We start from the raw sequence: 19922 nt of genomic DNA, 5'->3' as shown, positions 1-19922 counted from the left end.
TGTGACACAGGGACAGACAAGGGTAGATTTCCTGTCTGTTCTCTAATCTTTTGTGCAATAAATTCACCTCAGCACTTACACATATCCAAACAGGTGTCGGCGTTGTCGACGGAGACACCCTCTCACACACATATTTGCTCTATCTCCTCCTTAGGGGAGCCTTTTACCTCAGACATGTCGACACACACGTACCGACACACCACACACACAGGGGATGCTCTATTTGAAGACAGTTCTCCCACAAGGCCCTTTGGAGAGACAGAGAGAGAGTATGCCAGCACACACCCCAGCGCTATATGACCCAGGAATCACACAGTTACTTAGTGTTAACCCAGTAGCTGCTGTATGTATTGTTTTTATGCCAAATTTATGTCCCCCCCCCTCTCTTTTTCACCCTCTCTATCGTGCAGGGGAGAGCCTGGGGAGCTTCCTCTCAGCGGAGCTGTGGAGAGAAAATGGCGCTGGTGAGTGCTGAGGAAGAAGGCCCCGCCCCCTCAGCGGCGTGCTTCTCCCGCGATTTTGTGTAAAATTAATGGCGGGGGCTCATGCATATAACAGTGTCCAACTGTATATATGCTGCTTTTGCCAGGAGGTACTTAATTGCTGCCCAGGGCACCCCCCCCTGCGCCCTGCACCCTACAGTGACCGGAGTGTGTGGGTTAGTGTGGGAGCAATGGCGCACAGCTGCAGTGCTGTGCGCTACCTCATGTGAAGACAGGAGTCTTCTGCCGCCGATTTCGAAGTCTTCTTGCTTCTGCCGGCTTCTGTCTTCTGGCTCTGCGAGGGGGACGGCAGCGCGGCTCCGGGAACGGACGACCAAGGTTAAGATCCTGTGTTCGAACCCTCTGGAGCTAATGGTGTCCAGTAACCTAAGAAGCGCAACCTAGCCGCAGTTAGTAGGTTTGCTTCTCTCCCCTCAGTCCCTCGTAGCAGAGTCTGTTGCCAGCAGAAGCTCTCTGAAAATAAAAAACCTAACTAAAATACTTTCTTATTAGCAAGCTCAGGAGAGCCCACTAAAAGCACCCAGCTCTGGCCGGGCACAGATTCTAACTGAGGTCTGGAGGAGGGGCATAGAGGGAGGAGCCAGTGCACACCAGTAGTACTAAATCTTTCTTAGAGTGCCCAGTCTCCTGCGGAGCCCGTCTATTCCCCATGTTCCTTACGGAGTCCCCAGCATCCACTAGGACGTTAGAGAAATATTAAATTAAAGTAAATTACGTTTATACAGTATGTCATCCTTAGGATCAGTAATGAGGCGAGGGACAGGATTCACTTCTGTTTGTCCATATAGTTTATGACTGGCAGCCACAAGAACTGGTTTTGCCTATTACATTGACCATAAATAAGTCGAATTGGTCCTGGACCACCAATCCAAGGCACCCCTGCAAGTGTCCTGAGGCACCCAGTTTGGGAAACATTGAACTACGCTATTAATACTACAGTCACTGTACAGAAAGTACCCAGTTTCAGGTTGCTGAACAGAATTACTATGCATAAAATGTTTGTAATTGCACAAAAGGTAGGATGGCCAGGTCACCCTTCCCCCCCACTTCTGTGGGATATAGCTTAATTTAAATGATGGATGCAGTGCGGCTAATATATAAACATTCATATGCAAATGTATTCTGTAAACCAATAAAAACGCATTCTGGTCATTCAATGAAGATCGCACCGTACCTGATGGCATAACGCTGCCACTATGGTTTCCTGTTTGCAGGAACTGGAGCGCTGATGTTCCAACACACAATACTACTACTCTTCCTAAAGATTCTTGTAAGATACCTACATACAAGAGCTACCGCGCCAAGCTGACCCTTGGCTGTCCAGTGTAGAATACTGTGCCCTGAGACAACACTTTGCCTGCTACTTTGCAGCCAAGATCTAAAGTGAAAAACTGGAAATGTAGTCCGATTACCCCATGTGCTGCGCAACTATGTTGCAGGGCTGCCCTATAGTGCCCGTAACCAGATAAAGTGTCTCTCCAAAACAGAGCAAATAGAATTAAAAACAGGAAAATTATGGCTACAGTTACCACCAGGCGCCTAGACCAGATGTTCAAATGCAATATATTGAATAGAAAAGACCATAAATTATATACAACACTTTAGCTGATGCAGGGATGTCCAATCTTCAGATTTTTAAACCTCCTTCTCACCATATATGTCACAGAGAGACCAGCATGTAAAACAGAGAGGAGAGGAGGGCCACATGTGTAGTACAGTAATTTAATAACACATATACACATTTAATAAACAAAGCCAAAATAAAAAGATGGTACACATGTGACAGCCGCAGAGTGAAAAGTGCGAAACAATTACCAGAGCGTCCGAGAACCCACAAAAAGTTCTCAGACAAGTTCTTAAAATCCAAGAGACCGCCCGGGCTGGAAGCTGGAAAAGTCACTGGTTCTTGAGACCGCAGGCCACCCTCTGGACACTGACCACAGATAGATTCTCCAACACGTTTCAACTCCTCCTTCCTAGTCTACAAAAATAAGAATTTACTCACCGGTAATTCTATTTCTCGTAGTCCGTAGTGGATGCTGGGGACTCCGTAAGGACCATGGGGAATAGACGGGCTCCGCAGGAGACTGGGCACTCTATAAGAAAGATTTGGTACTATCTGGTGTGCACTGGCTCCTCCCTCTATGCCCCTCCTCCAGACCTCAGTTAGGATACTGTGCCCGGAAGAGCTGACACAATAAGGAAGGATTTTGAATCCCGGGTAAGACTCATACCAGCCACACCAATCACACTGTATAACTCGTGATACTATACCCAGTTAACAGTATGAAATATAACTGAGCCTCTCAACAGATGGCTCAACAATAACCCTTTAGTTAGGCAATAACTATATACAAGTATTGCAGACAATCCGCACTTGGGATAGGCGCCCAGCATCCACTACAGACTACGAGAAATAGAATTACCGGTGAGTAAATTCTTATTTTCTCTGACGTCCTAGTGGATGCTGGGACTCCGTAAGGACCATGGGGATTATACCAAAGCTCCCAAACGGGCGGGAGAGTGCGGATGACTCTGCAGCACCGAATGAGAGAACTCCAGGTCCTCCTCAGCCAGGGTATCAAATTTGTAGAATTTAGCAAACGTGTTTGCCCCTGACCAAGTTGCAGCTCGGCAAAGTTGTAAAGCAGAGACCCCTCGGGCAGCCGCCCAAGATGAGCCCACCTTCCTCGTGGAATGGGCTTTCACTGATTTAGGATGCGGCAATCCAGCCGCAGAATGCGCCAGCTGAATTGTGCTACAAATCCAGCGAGCAATAGTCTGCTTAGAAGCAGGAGCACCTATTTTGTTGGGTGCATACAGGATAAAAAGCGAGTCGGTTTTCCTGACTCCAGCCGTCCTGGAAACATAAATTTTCAAGGCCCTGACTACGTCCAGTAACTTGGAATCCTCCAAGTCCCTAGTAGCCGCAGGCACCACAATAGGTTGGTTCAAGTGAAAAGCTGATACCACCTTAGGGAGAAACTGGGGACGAGTCCTCAATTCTGCCCTATCCATATGGAAAATCAGATAAGGGCTTTTACATGACAAAGCCGCCAATTCTGACACACGCCTGGCCGAAGCCAAGGCCAATAACATGACCACTTTCCACGTGAGATATTTCAGATCCACAGTTTTAAGTGGTTCAAACCAATGTGATTTTAGGAAACTCAACACCACATTGAGATCCCAAGGTGCCACAGGAGGCACAAAAGGGGGCTGAATATGAAGCACTCCCTTTACAAAAGTCTGAACTTCAGGCAGTGAAGCCAGTTCTTTCTGGAAGAAAATCGACAGAGCCGAAATCTGGACCTTAATGGAATCCAATTTTAGGCCCATAGTCACTCCCGACTGTAGGAAGTGCAGAAAACGACCCAGCTGAAATTCCTCTGTAGGGGCCTTCCTGGCCTCACACCACGCAACATATTTTCGCCAAATGCGGTGATAATGGTTTGCGGTTACTTCTTTCCTGGCTTTTATCAGCGTAGGAATGACTTCCTCCGGAATGCACTTTTCCTTTAGGATCCGGAATTCAACCGCCATGCCGTCAAACGCAGCCGCGTTAAGTCTTGGAACAGACAGGGCCCCTGCTGTAGCAGATCCTGTCTGAGCGGTAGAGGCCATGGGTCCTCTGATAACATTTCTTGAAGTTCCGGGTACCAAGCTCTTCTTGGCCAATCCGGAACCACGAGTATCGTTCTTACTCCTCGCCTTCTTATTATTCTCAGTACCTTTGGTATGAGAGGCAGAGGAGGGAACACATAAACCGACTGGTACACCCACGGTGTCACTAGAGCATCCACAGCTATCGCCTGAGGGTCCCTTGACCTGGCGCAATATCTCTTTAGCTTTTTGTTGAGGCGGGACGCCATCATGTCCACCTGTGGCCTTTCCCAACGGTTTACCAACAGTAGGAAGACTTCTGGATGAAGTCCCCACTCTCCCGGGTGTAGGTCGTGTCTGCTGAGGAAGTCTGCTTCCCAGTTGTCCACTCCCGGAATGAACACTGCTGACAGTGCTAGTACGTGATTTTCCGCCCATCGGAGAATCCTTGTGGCTTCTACCATCGCCATCCTGCTTCTTGTGCCGCCCTGTCGGTTTACATGGGCGACAGCCGTGATGTTGTCTGATTGGATCAGAACCGGCTGGTTTTGAAGCAGGGGCCTTGCCTGACTTAGGGCATTGTAAATGGCCCTCAGTTCCAGAATATTTATGTGTAGGGACGACTCCTGATTTGACCAAAGTCCCTGGAAATTTCTTCCCTGTGTGACTGCGCCCCAGCCTCGAAGGCTGGCATCCGTGGTCACCAGGACCCAGTCCTGTATGCCGAATCTGCGGCCCTCTAGAAGATGAGCACTCTGCAGCCACCACAGTAGAGACACCCTGGTCCTTGGAGACAGGGTTATCAGTTGATGCATCTGAAGATGCGATCCTGACCACTTGTCCAAGAGGTCCCACTGGAAGGTCCTTGCATGGAACCTGCCGAATGGAATTGCTTCGTATGAAGCCACCATTTTACCCAGGACTCGTGTGCAGTGATGCACCGATACCCGTTTTGGTTTTAGGAGGTCTCTGACTAGAGATGACAGCTCCTTGGCTTTCTCCTGCGGGAGAAACACTTTTTTCTGTTCTGTGTCCAGAATCATCCCCAGGAACAGTAAGCGTGTGGAAGGAACCAGTTGTGACTTTGGAATGTTTAGAATCCAGCCATGCTGTTGTAGCACTTCCCGAGATAGTGCTACTCCGACCAGTAACTGCTCCCTGGACCTCGCCTTTATTAGGAGATCGTCCAAGTACGGGATAATTAAAACTCCCTTTTTTCGAAGGAGTATCATCATTTCTGCCATTACCTTGGTAAACACCCTCGGTGCCGTGGACAGTCCAAATGGTAGTGTCTGGAATTGGTAATGGCAATCCTGTACCATAAATCTGAGGTATTCCTGGTGAGGAAGGTAAATTGGGACATGCAGGTAAGCATCCTTGATGTCCAGGGATACCATGTAATCCCCCTCGTCCAGGCTTGCAATAACCGCCCTGAGCGATTCCATCTTGAACTTGAATCTTTTTATGTATGTGTTCAAGGATTTCAAATTTAAAATGGGTCTCACCGAACCGTCCGGTTTCGGTACCACAAACAGTGTGGAATAGTAACCCCGTCCTTGTTGAAGTAGGGGTACCTTGACTATCACCTGCTGGGAATACAGCTTGTGAATTGCCTCTAGTACAGCCCGAGGGAGTTGTCGGTAAGGCCGATTTGAGGAAACGGCGGGGGGGAGGCGCCTCGAATTCCAGCTTGTACCCCTGAGATACTACTTGAAGGATCCAGGGATCCATGTCGACATCTGTGTCTGCCATCTGAGGTAGTGGGCGTTTCAGAGCCCCTGATGGCCTTTGAATTGTCTGGGCAGGCACGAGCTGAGAAGCCGGCTGTCCCGCATTTGGCATGTCGTCAAATTTTTTATGTAAGGAGTCGACACTTGCACGTAATTCCTTCCATAAGTCCATCCACTCAGGTGTCTGCCCCGCAGGGGGTGACATCACATTTATAGGCATCTGCTCCGCCTCCACATAAGCCTCCTCATCAAACATGTCGACACAGCCGTACAGACACCGCACACACACAGGGAATGCTCTTAAAGGAGACAGGACCCCACAAAAGCCCTTTGGGGAGACAGCGAGAGAGTATGTCAGCACACACCAGAGCGCTATATAATGCAGGGACTAACTGAATTATGTCCCCTATAGCAGCTATAATATTTACTGCGCCTAAATTTAGTGCCCCCCCTCTCTTTTTTACTCTTTTCTGTAGTGTAGACTGCAGGGGAGAGTCAGGGAGCTACCTTCCAGCGGAACTGTGAGGGAGAAATGGCGCCAGTGTGCTGAGGGAGATGGCTCCGTCCCTTTTTCGGCTGACTTTTCTCCCGCTTTTTTTCTGTATTCTGGCAGGGGTAATTACCACATATATAGCCTCTGGGGCTATATATTGTGGTTATTTTGCCAGCCAAGGTGATTTTATTGCTGCTCAGGGCGCCCCCCCCCAGCGCCCTGCACCCTCAGTGACCGGAGTGTGAAGTGTGTATGAGGAGCAATGGCGCACAGCTGCAGTGCTGTGCGCTACCTTGGTGAAGACTGAAGTCTTCTGCCGCCGATTTTCCAGACCATCTTCTTGCTTCTGGCTCTGTAATGGGGACGGCGGCGCGGCTCCGGGAACGAACACCAAGGACGGGTCCTGCGGTCGATCCCTCTGGAGCTAATGGTGTCCAGTAGCCTAAGAAGCCCAAGCTAGCTGCAAGCAGGTAGGTTCGCTTCTTCTCCCCTTAGTCCCTCGTTGCAGTGAGCCTGTTGCCAGCAGGTCTCACTGTAAAATAAAAAACCTAACATATACTTTCTTTATAGGAGCTCAGGAGAGCCCCTAGTGTGCCTCCAGCTCGGCCGGGCACAGAAATCTAACTGAGGTCTGGAGGAGGGGCATAGAGGGAGGAGCCAGTGCACACCAGATAGTACCAAATCTTTCTTATAGAGTGCCCAGTCTCCTGCGGAGCCCGTCTATTCCCCATGGTCCTTACAGAGTCCCCAGCATCCACTAGGACGTCAGAGAAATAACACTTATTCCTTAGAGTCTCATGTGAGGCTGGCTGTCAGCATGCGGAATCCGTTGTGGTTGGTGGGAGCGGCGGTGTTCTATTCAGTTCACCGGGGAGGGAGGGCGCCGTTCGTAGCTGTAGAATTCAGGCAGTTTGCCGTGTGCTGGAGTCCGGACTGTGGTGCTGTGCTTGTGTAGATCTCAGGGAAAAACAGCAGCGTGAGATGTCCTTACCATGTTTCTTCGTGAAAATCAAACCAAGGTTTCTGATGAAACCGTGGTTTGATTTTCACGGAGAAACATGTTAACTGCTGCTGTTTTTCCCTGAGATCTACACAAGCACAGCACCACAGTTATTTTTGTAGACTAGGAAGAAGGAGTTGAAACGCGTTGGAGAATCTATCTGTGGTCAGTGTCCAGAGGGTGGCCTGCGGTCTCAAGAACCAGTGACTTTTCCAGCTTCCAGCCCGGGCGGTCTCTTGGATTTTAAGAACTTGTCTGAGAACTTTTTGTGGGTTCTTGGACGCTCTGGTAATTGTTTCGCACATTTCCCTCTGCGGCTGTCACATGTGTACCATCTTTTTATTTTGGCTTTGTTTATTAAATGTGTATATGTGTTATTAAATTACTGTACTACACATGTGGCCCTTCTCTCTGTTTTACATGCTGGTCTCTCTGTGACATATATGGTGAGAAGGAGGTTTAAAAATCTGAAGATTGGACATCCCTGCATCAGCTAAAGGGTTGTATATAATTTATGGTCTTTTCTATACAATATACTGCATTTTAACATCTGGTCTAGGCGCCTGGTGGTACCTGTAGCCATAATTTTCCTGTTTTAAGATCTAAAGTGAGGTTTGGGTAAAAGGGTCAACATGGAGAAGAAAAACCAGCAAAGAGGTATGGAAAGGGGTACCTGGAAGGATGTGCAAATGCAGCCACGACACACAGATGTTAAATCCACCTCACCTTTGTTGGTATGCTGTACTCAATGCTTAAATCTTCTGGACGAGTCTTATTCTGATTTTTCTCCAGTTTATGCAATAGAGACGACTCCTGCATCTTTCCTTGGCTAGAAGTTTCAATTTTTCTCCCCACAACTGCATTGGAATTCTCAGTATCTGCTGCGCAGAGCTCAATAGCATCAGACTCCACAATTTCATATAATTCAAATGGGTCAAGAACAGTGTTGATGGAGACATATTTTGCAGGGTTGCTGTGCTCCACCACTTTCCGTGAGCTGCAGTTCAGTTGCTTGTTAGGTTTGCTGTAGAACAGAGCTAACCACATGTGCAGGATGATTTTCACATCTTCCACCTTCTCCTTTAAGTGGTGATTCCATTCTCTAAAATATAAAAGATGTCAAATAGGGAAGAATCCAACAAAAGCAACAAAAAGAAAATATATTATATATTTAACACTGATGTACCTGTACAATAACATCAATGCATTGTAAAAGGTGTTCAAAGAGGTCACATAATAGTAAACTTTAACCAACCAGCCCAATATTGCAGTGCCATCATTCATAAGAATGTGTCATTATTTAGGAGTAACAAGCTTTTGGAATAGAACCACAGACAGAGCGTTCGGTCACATTCCCCCTACTCTAACAGGCTGCAATGCATCTGAAAGTCCCAAGATCTCATCTGATTTGGCTGCCCACATGCGCAGCCATACTGAACAGAATCTAGTTGCCAGAAGATAAGCATGTGGGTTGCAGCTTAAAACATCTCCAAAAGCTCAATTTTAAATTTGCATTTCACTACAAGGCCACATTATAAAACCAGTCAGACATAACTATATTTTAAGTATCCACTTAAAGAAGATGTTCACTTTTATTCAACCTTACCTTCATATAACCTGTACCCCCATAAAAAAAAAACCATTACCTGAAGGTAGGTAGATAGCTTGCCAAGCAGATCATAGCTCTAAAGGACTCAAAACATCCAGTACTCCAGCTCTATTATACGTGACTGTATATACTGTAATACTATGGTTTAGGCTGCAGCATCATATGAGCAGATATCTTGAGAGACCTAACTCCAGGTAGCATGGGATGTTCCAAGAGGGATGGATGTAATCTAAAATGTATAAATACCACTAAACATATAGTAAAAGTTACCTTTTTACCAAGGAGCTACTAACGGCACACAAAACACATTACAACGTTCAAATTCCTCGACAGATTTCTCTTAACTGAAGCAACGTAAAGTACTTCTGGGTCATTGTTGGTAAAAGTAACAGCACTGAAGGACAATGCAGTCTATCTTACACAACTTCTGCTGTGTAATGAAGAACTCTCCCCTCACAATCACAACTGTACATGCTTATTTACCGTACAACACTTCCATAACTTGTAGACATATTTGCAAATGTTGGGACTTGATGGGAATGTTCGAATTTGGAAGCAAAGCAAAAAAGCAAGCAACTTGGCAAAACCATGTCGCACTGCAGGTGGGGCAGATGCAACATGTACAGAGAGATTTAAACTCGAGTGGGGTGTGTCCAAGGTGAAATCTAAATTGCAGTGTAAAAAATAAGATTTTACTCACCGGTAAATCTATTTCTCGTAGTCCGTAGTGGATGCTGGGGACTCCGTAAGGACCATGGGGAATAGACGGCTCCGCAGGAGACTGGGCACATCTAAAGAAAGATTTAGGACTATCTGGTGTGCACTGGCTCCTCCCCCTATGACCCTCCTCCAAGCCTCAGTTAGGAACTGTGCCCGGAAGAGCTGACACAATAAGGAAGGATTTTGAATCCCGGGTAAGACTCATACCAGCCACACCAATCACACTATATAACACGTGATAGCAACCCCGGTTAACAGTATGATAACAATTGGAGCCTCTGAAGAGATGGCTCACAACAAAACCCGATTTTTGTAACAATAACTATGTACAAGTATTGCAGACAATCCGCACTTGGGATGGGCGCCCAGCATCCACTACGGACTACGAGAAATAGATTTACCGGTGAGTAAAATCTTATTTTCTCTGACGTCCTAGTGGATGCTGGGGACTCCGTAAGGACCATGGGGATTATACCAAAGCTCCCAAACGGGCGGGAGAGTGCGGATGACTCTGCAGCACCGAATGAGAGAACTCAAGGTCCTCCTCAGCCAGGGAATCAAATTTGTAGAATTTAGCAAACGTGTTTGCCCCTGACCAAGTAGCTGCTCGGCAAAGTTGTAAAGCCGAGACCCCTCGGGCAGCCGCCCAAGATGAGCCCACCTTCCTTGTGGAATGGGCTTTTATTGATTTAGGCTGCGGTATTCCTACCGCAGAATGCGCCAGCTGAATAGTGCTATAAATCCAGCGCGCAATAGACTGCTTAGAAGCAGGAGCACCCAGCTTGTTGGGTGCATACAAGATAAACAGCGAGTCAGTTTTTCTGACTCCAACCGTCCTGGAAACATAAATTTTCAGGGCCCTGACTACGTCCAGCAACTTGGAATCCTCCAAGTCCCTAGTAGCCGCAGGCACCACAATAGGTTGGTTCAAGTGAAAAGCTGAGACCACCTTCGGGAGAAACTGAGGACGAGTCCTCAATTCTGCCCTATCCATCTTATGACCACTTTCCACGTGAGATATTTTAATTCCACAGTCTTAAGTGATTCGAACCAATGTGATTTCAGGAATGCCAAAACCACATTGAGATCCCAAGGTGCCACTGGGGGCACAAAAGGAGGCTGAATATGCAGAACTCCTTTGACAAAAGTCTGAACTTCAGGCAGTGAAGCCAGTTCTTTCTGGAAGAAAATCGACAGAGCCGAAATCTGGACCTTGATGGACCCCAATTTGAGGCCCAACGTCACCCCTGCTTGCAGGAAGTGCAGGAATCGACCCAGTTGAAATTCCTCCTTCGGGGCCTTCATGGCCTCACACCAAGCAACATATTTCCGCCAAATGCGGTAATAATGTCTTGCGGTGACATCCTTCCTGGCTTTGATCAGGGTAGGGATGACTTCCTCCGGAATACCCTTTTCCTTTAGGATCCGGTGTTAAACCGCCATGCCGTCAAACGCAGCCGCGGTAAGACTTGGAACAGACAGGGTCCCTGCTGCAGCAGGTCTTGTCTGAGCGGCAGAGGCCAAGGGTCCTCTGCCCGCATCTCTTGAAGTTCCGGGTACCAAGCTCTTCTTGGCCAATCCGGAACCACGAGTATGGTTTTCACTCCTCGCATTCTTATTATTCTCAGTACCCTGGGTATGAGAGGTAGAGGAGGAAACACATATACCGACTGGTACACCCATGGTGTCACTAGAGCGTCCACAACGATCGCCTGAGGGTCCCTTGACCTGGCGCAATATCTTTTCAACTTTTTGTTGAGGCGGGACGCCATCATGTCCACCCGTGGTCATTCCCAACGGTTTACCCGCATTTGGAAAACTTCTGGAAGAAGTCCCCATTCTCCCGGGTGTAGGTCGCCCATCGGAGAATCCTTGTGGCTTCTGCCATCGCCATCCTGCTTCTTGTGCCGCCCTGTCTGTTTACATGGGCGACCGCCGTGATGTTGTCTGATTGGATCAGTACCGGCTGGTTCTGAAGCAGGGGCCTTGCTTGGCTTAGGGCATTGTAAATGGCCCTTAGCTCCAGAATAATTATGTGAAGCGATATCTCCTTGGAAATTTCTTCCCTGTGTGACTGCACTCCAGCCCCGAAGGCTGGCCTCCGTGGTCACCAGGACCCAGTCCTGTATTCCGAATCTGCGGCCCTCTAGTAGATGAGCCCTCTGCAGCCACCACAGCAGCGACACCCTGTTTCTTGCCGACAGGGTTATCCGCTGTTGTATCTGTAGATGGGACCCGGACCATTTGTCCCACAGGTCCCACTGGAACGTCCTTGCGTGGAACCTTCCGAATGGAATTATGCTTCGTACGAAGCTACCATTTTTTTTTTTTCAGGACTCGTGTGCTTCCACTGGAAGAAACACTCTTTTCTGGTCTGTGTCCAGAATCATTCCCAGGAACAGAAGACGTGTCGTCGGGACCAGCTGTGACTTTGGAATATTGAGAATCCAGTCGTGCTGTTGTAGCACTTCCCGAGAGAGTGCTACTCCCACTACCAACTGTTCTTTGGACCTCGCCTTTATCAGGAGATCGTCCAAGTACGGGATAATAAAAACTTCCTTCTTGCGAAGGAGGATCATCATTTCGGCCATTACCTTGGTAAAGACCTTCGGTGCCGTGGACAACTCCAACGGCAGCGTCTGGAACGGATAGTGACAGTCCTGTACCACACATCTGAGGTACTCCTGGTGAGGAGGGTAAATGGGGACATGCAGGTACGCATCCTTGATGTCCAGGGAGACCCTGTAATCCCCCTCGTCCAGGCTCGTAATAACCGCCCTGAGCGATTCCATCTCGAACTTGAATCTTCTGATATAAAAGTTCAAGTATTTTAATTTTAAGATGGGTCTCACCGAACCGTTCTGTTTCGGTACCACAACCATTGCTGAAGGAGGGGCACCTTGACAATCACTTGTTGTGATTATAGTGTTGAATAGCCACCAACACCGCCTCCCTGGCAGAGGGAGGTGCCGGTAAGGCAGATTTTAGGAAACGGCGGGGGGGAAGGACGTCTCGAACTCCAGCCTGTACCCCTGAGATACTACTTGAAGGACCCAGGGATCCATGTGAGAGAGCACACTGGGCGCTGAAATTTCTGAGACGGGCCCCCACCGTACCCGGGTCCGCCTGAGCAGCCCCAGCGTTATGCTGTGGACTTACCGGACGCAGGGAGGACTTCTGCTCTTGGGAACTAGCTGTGTGCTGCAGCTTTTTCCTCTACCTTTGCCTCTCGGCAGAAAGGATGAGCCTCTAGCCCTCTTGCTTTTCTGGGGCCGAAAGGACTGTACTTGATGATACGGTGCTTTCTTTTGTTGTGGGGTAGCCTGTGGCAAAAAAGTTGATTTCCCAGCAGTAGCTGTGGAAACGAAGTCTGAAAGACCATCCCCAAACAGTTTTACCCCCTTATAGGGCAAAACTTCCATGTGCCGATTTGAGTCGGCATCGCCTGACCATTGCCGAGTCCATAACCCCCATCTGGCGGCAATGGACCTAGCGCTTATTTTTGATGCCAGCCGGCAAATATCCCTCTGTGCATCACGCACGTATAAGACCACGTCTTTTATATGCTCTATTGTCAGCAAAATATTGTCCCTATCCATAGTAATTTTCCGACAGGGAATCTGACCACGCAGCGGGAGCACTGCACATCCATGCCGAAGCAATGGCTGGTCGCAATATAATGCCCGAGTGTGTGACTATATCTTTTAGGGTAACCCCCTGCTTTTTATCAGCAGGTTCCTTCAGGGCGGCCGTATCCGGAGACGGTAGTGCCACCTTTTCTGATAAGCGTGTAAGCGCTGTATTTACCCTATGGGGTGTTTCCCAACGTGACCTATCCTCTGGCGGGAAAGGGTACGCTGCCAATTACCGTTTAGAAATTATCAATTTCTTACCGGGGGAAGACCACGCTTCCTCACACACCTCATTTAATTTCTCAGATGCAGGAAAAACTACTGGTAGTTTTCTCTCACCAAACATAATACCCTTTTATGTGGTACCTGGGGTATTATCATAAATGTGTAATACATTTTTCATTGCCTCAATCATGTAACGGGTGGACCTATTTGGAGGGTACACTAGTCTCATTGTCGTCGACACTGGAGTCGGTATCCGTGTCGACATCTGTTTCTGCCATCTGAGGTAGCGGGCGTTTTTAGAGCCCCCCATGACATTTGAGACGCTGGAACAGGCACAAGCTGAGTAGCCGGCTGTTCTGTGTCGTCGACCTTTTGTGTAAGGAGTCGACACTTTCACGTAATCCTTCCATAAGTCCAACCACACCGGTGTCGATCCCGCAGGGGGTGACATCACATTTACAGGCATTCGCTCCGCCTCCACATCATTATCCTCCTCATACATGTCGACACAGCCGTACCGACACAGCACACACACAGGGAATGCTCTGACAGAGGACAGGACCCCACAAAGCCCTTTGGGGAGACAGAGGGAGAGTATGCCAGCACACACCAGGGCGCTATATATCACAGGGACATCACATATAAGAGTGTTTTCCCTTATAGCTGCCTATATATATTGTATACTGCGCCTAAATTGTCCCCCCCCCCCCTCTTTTTAACCCTTTCTGTAGTGTATTGACTGCAGGGGAGAGCCAGGGAGCTTCCCCCTCCAACGGAGCTGTGAGGGAAAAATGGCGCCAGTGTGCTGAAGGAGATAGCTCCGCCCCTTTTTCGCGGACTTTCTCCCACATTTTTATGGATTCTGGCAGGGGTTAAAAAGCACCTATATAGCCTCTGGGGCTATATATGGTGCCAGTTTGCCAGCCAAGGTGTCAGTATTGCTGCTCAGGGCGCCCCCCCCCAGCGCCCTGCACCCATCAGTGACCGAAGTGTGTGGTGTGCATGAGGAGCAATGGCGCACAGCTGCAGTGCTGTGCGCTACCTTGGAGAAGACCGAAGTCTTCAGCCGCCGATTTTCCGGACCACCTTCTTGCTTCTGGCTCTGTAAGGGGGACGGCGGCGCGGCTCCGGGAACGGACGACGAGGTCGGGTCCTGTGTTCGATCCCTCTGGAGCTAATGGTGTCCAGTAGCCTAAGAAGCCCAAGCTACCACCACTTAGGTAGGTTCGCTTCTTCTCCCCTTAGTCCCTCGATGCAGTGAGCCTGTTGCCAGCAGGTCTCACTGAAAATAAAAAACCTAACAAACACTTTCTTCCTAGGAGCTCAGGAGAGCCCCTAGTGTGCATCCAGCTCAGCCGGGCACAGAAATCTAACTGAGGCTTGGAGGAGGGTCATAGGGGGAGGAGCCAGTGCACACCAGATAGTCCTAAATCTTTCTTTAGATGTGCCCAGTCTCCTGCGGAGCAGTCTATTCCCCATGGTCCTTACGGAGTCCCCAGCATCCACTAGGACGTCAGAGAAATAAAGCTGTCTAACATTTGTGGGCTACATGCAATAGCAGCCAGTATTTACCCTGCACAGAAAAATATAAATGTAATTCCTCCCTTTGCATTGCAAAATGGTTTGTACCAGATACAAAAAGGTCACATGCTTTTTCTGCCTTGATTCCAAATCTGAACCAGGCCCATTATCAACAGCTCTTTTATAAAAGGCAACTTGAATTTTTTTTGTTTTTTTTTGTTTAGGGCCAATTCAATTACAGACACGCTGCCCCCAAAACATCTTCTATTGGTGTCATGCTTTGTGACCGAGAATGGCTATCTATGGAGGACTGAGCAGAATCGGTATACTCTAATCTAATGGAATGGTATCTAATAGCAGAAACATCAAACTGGACGCCGAACACAAGGTTTGAAGCAGACGTCCTTTATCAGGAGTCATCCATTAAAATCACCGCCATTTGTTTAAGAAGGATTTGCCTATAAATAAGCAACCGCAGCCAGCCGTGAAAACTAAAGAACGCTACTTGGGCCTATGATTTTTTTTTTTATCAATTAGATACTGAAACATGTACTCAACAAAAAAGCAACAACAGAATCACAGAATAAACTACAGCATAATTCTGTTTCCAGGACAGTGCATCAATATTCATGGTGTGTCACAGGTTACACAGAGGTAATATCTACCTTATAAACTGAACTATTGAGGTCTGAGTGCAATATGGTCAAAAAAGGTAAAAATTACTATTACAGATGTCTCCTCTAACATCTTTGCTCCGTGCGCTACAAGTCACGTTACACATAACGTGAGTGCCATGTGACTCGGTAGCGCAGAGCATCTTTTTTGTATTTTAATCCACGAAAAATGTGTCTTAGTTGTAAAGTAATGTAATAGGACGCACAAGCAGCTTCGGTTGATTAAAAGGATACGCAGCATATCTATATTGTGTGTGACTGCGGCTGTATTTGAATACAAAATGCTATGCTACAGTGTTTTCATGGATAACACTAACGTGGCATTTTGGATGCAGATACATGCATGCCGCATATCATTTTAATCAGCAGAAGCTGTGCGTCATATTGCATTACATTGCGCCTAAGATGAATATTCGTGGAAAAACACACCAAAAAGATGCTCGGCAGTACCAAGTCCCGCCACTGCACGGCGTGACTTCAAGGGCTGTTTAGCGTGACTGCAGCAAAGATGTAAGAGGACACATCTATATGTAACCAACGCATAGTACATCTTTATAATAATATTTAAAAGAAAAAATGAATGCGCAATCAATTAGAACCTACTAACCCATGTAGTGCTCTGTTTATAGTTTTTTCCAATGGATCACTGGTAAACTTGCTGTCCAAATCAAAATCATACTTTGCATCCCAGTTGAAAGTAATAACAAACTTGTCCTCCAACTTTGTCACAGTCCGCGGTTTAACCTTAACCACAGGCAGGGACAACTTTTCACTAGCCACAAACAAAATCTTTGCTGGAAGGAATACTTTCGGTGACTTCTCAACCACCACCTCAGTAGTTGGAGTTGTGACGGTTGGCTCTACAATGCTCTGAACAGGTTGTTCATTTTTCTCCTTTGAGAAGATGATATCTGAAATGTCGTCTAAAGGAAGCTGAGAATATGAATGCTCCAAGCTAATTTTACTTGTGGTATTACTCCGTGCTTTCGCCTTAGCAGCTGCAACACTAAATTTTTGTGGAGTTTGTTTTTCACTGTATTCTATATGTCGCTGAGATGTAATGTTCCCCTGATTGGCATTGCTCCCATCTTTAGGCTTATCTTTTTCAGCTTCCAGTATTTGCTCAGGCTCCTTGGATGCAGAACTAGGAAGTATTGAGTGCTTGCAGTCTTTCGGTGGATGTTCTACAGGACATATATTGTCACCTGAATCGGCCTTCTCCTTGGTCTCTGATTCATCTTTATGTGCAACACACTCACCCTGTATATAGTAAGGGTTTTCGGAACAGAAGGAGTTTAGAGCAAGGTCTGCCAGTAGATTTAGAGCATCTGATTCATACATGTTTATTCTTTTCTCAATCATACTGTCATCAGGACTCGGGGTAAAAAGAGAGGTTTTCTTAGCATCTAAACCAAGATCTACATTAGGTTTACTAAATCTGTCGATCTGCTCAGTGGCAACATTCTTTACTTTTTCTAGTTTTTTAAATGGCCTTCCAATCTTTTCACGGTGTCTCTCGACCGGTTTTTTGTAGCTTTCAGATTTATTTTTGAGCTCGTTTCTTTTGCCTGTAAAAGGGACAGAAAAAGATCACATGAGCCATTCAATAAAAATTAGCAAATTGTCAAGAATTTTAAAAAAATATATATTTTATTTGTTGACTATAATGAAATGATTAGCTTCTTCAATCCAATCCCTAAAGTAATACAGATGCTATTATTCTTTTTTCAGTTTTATACAATTGGAAGTCTGTTTTAAAAGGTGTCCCCATCATTGGATTTGTCACATGGTGTCAACATTGTTTGTTTGCATGTTCTGGGAAAATAAATATGACATTATTAATGTTTCTGTATTTTGTATATTAAACTATAGCATAGAAACAACTTTATTTTTTATTTTTTTTAGACTTTTATGGGTTCCATACAAAAGGAACAGGACCACATGGGAGCCTTACAGCATTGCTCCTCAGAGGCCCCACGACTGTTACCTTAGAGGCCCAACAGACCCTGTGGAATGAGTCCTGATTGAGGCTGGAACCGGTTTCTTCGCTAACATGTAGGCCTGACGAAAAAAAACAAAAAAAAAAACAAAAACAAAAAAAACAGGTATCCCACAGTACTCAGGATGACATCGGCAACATTTGAAAGCTACATGGTGGTAGATAATTCAGATATTTCAGTTGCATATATTTGCAAACATATGGTAAGCCTCTAGGCCAACTTCAAGGCATCTCTGAGTACTGGAGGTCCTTAATACTAAGTCTGGGGTGCAGTACCCCCACAAAACATCGAGGGTCAGCCACCCCAGGGCAGCACACCAGTGAGAAGCTAAAGTGTTCGTGAATATTAATAAGAAGGAAGCAAAATCTATTTATAAAAAGGCGACACACAAGTGAAAAGTGTAATTAAAAAAGGAGGATTTTGATACTTACCAATAAATCCCTTTTTCGGAAACCATAGGGGACACTGATACAACTTCAAGACTGTGGGGTGATGATGGTGGCTAACAGGGAGCTGGCAAATTAAAATAATCTAAGTACTGAAACAGGCTCCTCCCCCTCTATCCCTCTTCATCCTTCAGTTATGAATTAGCCGAGAGACGGGAACAAGAGAACAGAAACTATACAAGGGAAGAGAACAGTGACGGCGGGCTTCCGAAAAAGGGATTTATCGGTAAGTACCAAAATACTCCTTTTTCTGTCAGCCACTAGGGGACACTGGCACAACATCAAGACTGTGGGCACGTCCCAAAGTTTCCCCCCTGGGCAGGAGATCGCTAAGGACCTTGCAAAACAAGACAGCCAAACCGTGAAGATGAAGCCGCAAAAGTATGAAACTTGTAGAATTTAGCAAATGTATGAATATTGGACCAAGTGGCTGCACGACAGATATGATGACGTGATAGCCCCCCTACTAGCGGCCCACGAAGACATAACTGAACGTGTAGAGTGGGCAGGTTCTCGCTACATCCAGAGAAGGTGTCTCAGAATCGTCCTGCAAAGATGGAACCACAATATGCTGATTGATGTGAAAAGCTGACATGAACTTGGGAAGGAAAGAAGCATGTGTTCTCAACCCCGCCCGATCAGGATGAAAAATCAAAAAGGGTAGTCTGCAAGACAAGGCACTTAATTCAGAAACCCTCCGGGCTGAAGCTATGGCTAGTAGAAAAGCAGTCTTGTCAACTTCTTCCAAAAGGTTCAAAACAGGTTGACTGTAGAAATTCCAGTACCAGATTTAAATCCCAGGGAGCTGTAGGTGGAACAAACGGATCGGGTATCCAATCCTGTCTGAAGAAACACTAAGTACCGTGAGATGGAAAGAATCCGATGGAAAACCTCTTCGATCACATCAAGCTATATAGGATCGCCAGATGCCATGGTAATGGGCTGCCGTAACCGGTTTTTGTGCCTGCAACATTATGGGGATCACACATTCAGGAATTCCTTTTCTTTTCAGCTTGTCTGCTTCAATAGCCATCCCGTTAAATGTAGCCATGGTAAATCTGGATGCACGAAAGGCCCTTGTTGGGAGTAGATCCGGACACAGAGAAAGAGGTCATCCGCTAGAAGAAAGCACAGGTCTGAATACCAAGCCCTCCAAGGTCATTCTGGTGCCACCAGGATCACAGTGATTGACTCTAGTTCGAATCTCTTGAGAATTCGAGACAATAGAGGGAACGGAGGAAACATGTAAATTAGGTTGTATGGCCAAGGCACGGTCAGAGCGCCCACAGCTGCTGCTTGAGGATCCCGCGATCTGGAGATGTATCTTGGAAGCTGATGATTGAGACTGGATGCCATGAGATCCATGTCTGGACACCCCCTGCGTTGTATCAGATCGTTGAACACCTCCGGGTGAAGTGCCCATTCTCCCGGATGTAGATCCTGACGGCTGAGGTAGTCTGCTTCTCAATTGTCCACTCCTGGAATGAATACCGCCGAGAGAATTACTGTATTGCATTCCGCCCACTGGAGAATACGGAGTTCCGCCTTGTTTGTTAACGTATGCTACAGCAGTCGTGTTGTCCGACTGAACTTTTACCACCTTGGATCGAAGAATGTGGGTGGCTTGTACCAGCACATTGTAAATCGCTCTCAGTTCAAACACATTTATTGGCAACAGCGATTCTTGTGGAGACCAGTGGCCCTTTAGACGGGAGTCCAACACAACCGCGCCCCATCCCGAGGCTGGCATCCATCGTGATGAGCGT

At 47.0% G+C, this 19922-nt stretch overlaps 1 protein-coding gene across 9 annotated transcripts in view; it reads right to left on the bottom strand.

The window, feature by feature from the left end:
* The window catches only part of TASOR2 (transcription activation suppressor family member 2), a 259706-nt gene that overhangs the window by 146530 nt on the left and 93254 nt on the right, over positions 1 to 19922 (bottom strand). For all 9 annotated transcript variants that reach the window (XM_063926781.1, XM_063926779.1, XM_063926786.1 and 6 more), the window contains 2 exons: positions 16318 to 17278; positions 8056 to 8431 (listed from right to left, as the gene is read on the bottom strand). In XM_063926781.1, the coding sequence (XP_063782851.1) occupies positions 8056 to 8431; positions 16318 to 17278 (1337 nt within the window). The remainder of the gene's footprint in view (positions 1 to 8055; positions 8432 to 16317; positions 17279 to 19922) is intronic.

Source organism: Pseudophryne corroboree, chromosome 6 (genome assembly GCF_028390025.1).
Source record: "Pseudophryne corroboree isolate aPseCor3 chromosome 6, aPseCor3.hap2, whole genome shotgun sequence".
Classification (NCBI taxonomy): domain Eukaryota; kingdom Metazoa; phylum Chordata; class Amphibia; order Anura; family Myobatrachidae; genus Pseudophryne; species Pseudophryne corroboree.
Note: the sequence above shows the minus strand (reverse complement) of the source record. Positions and strands in the feature narration are given on the sequence as shown.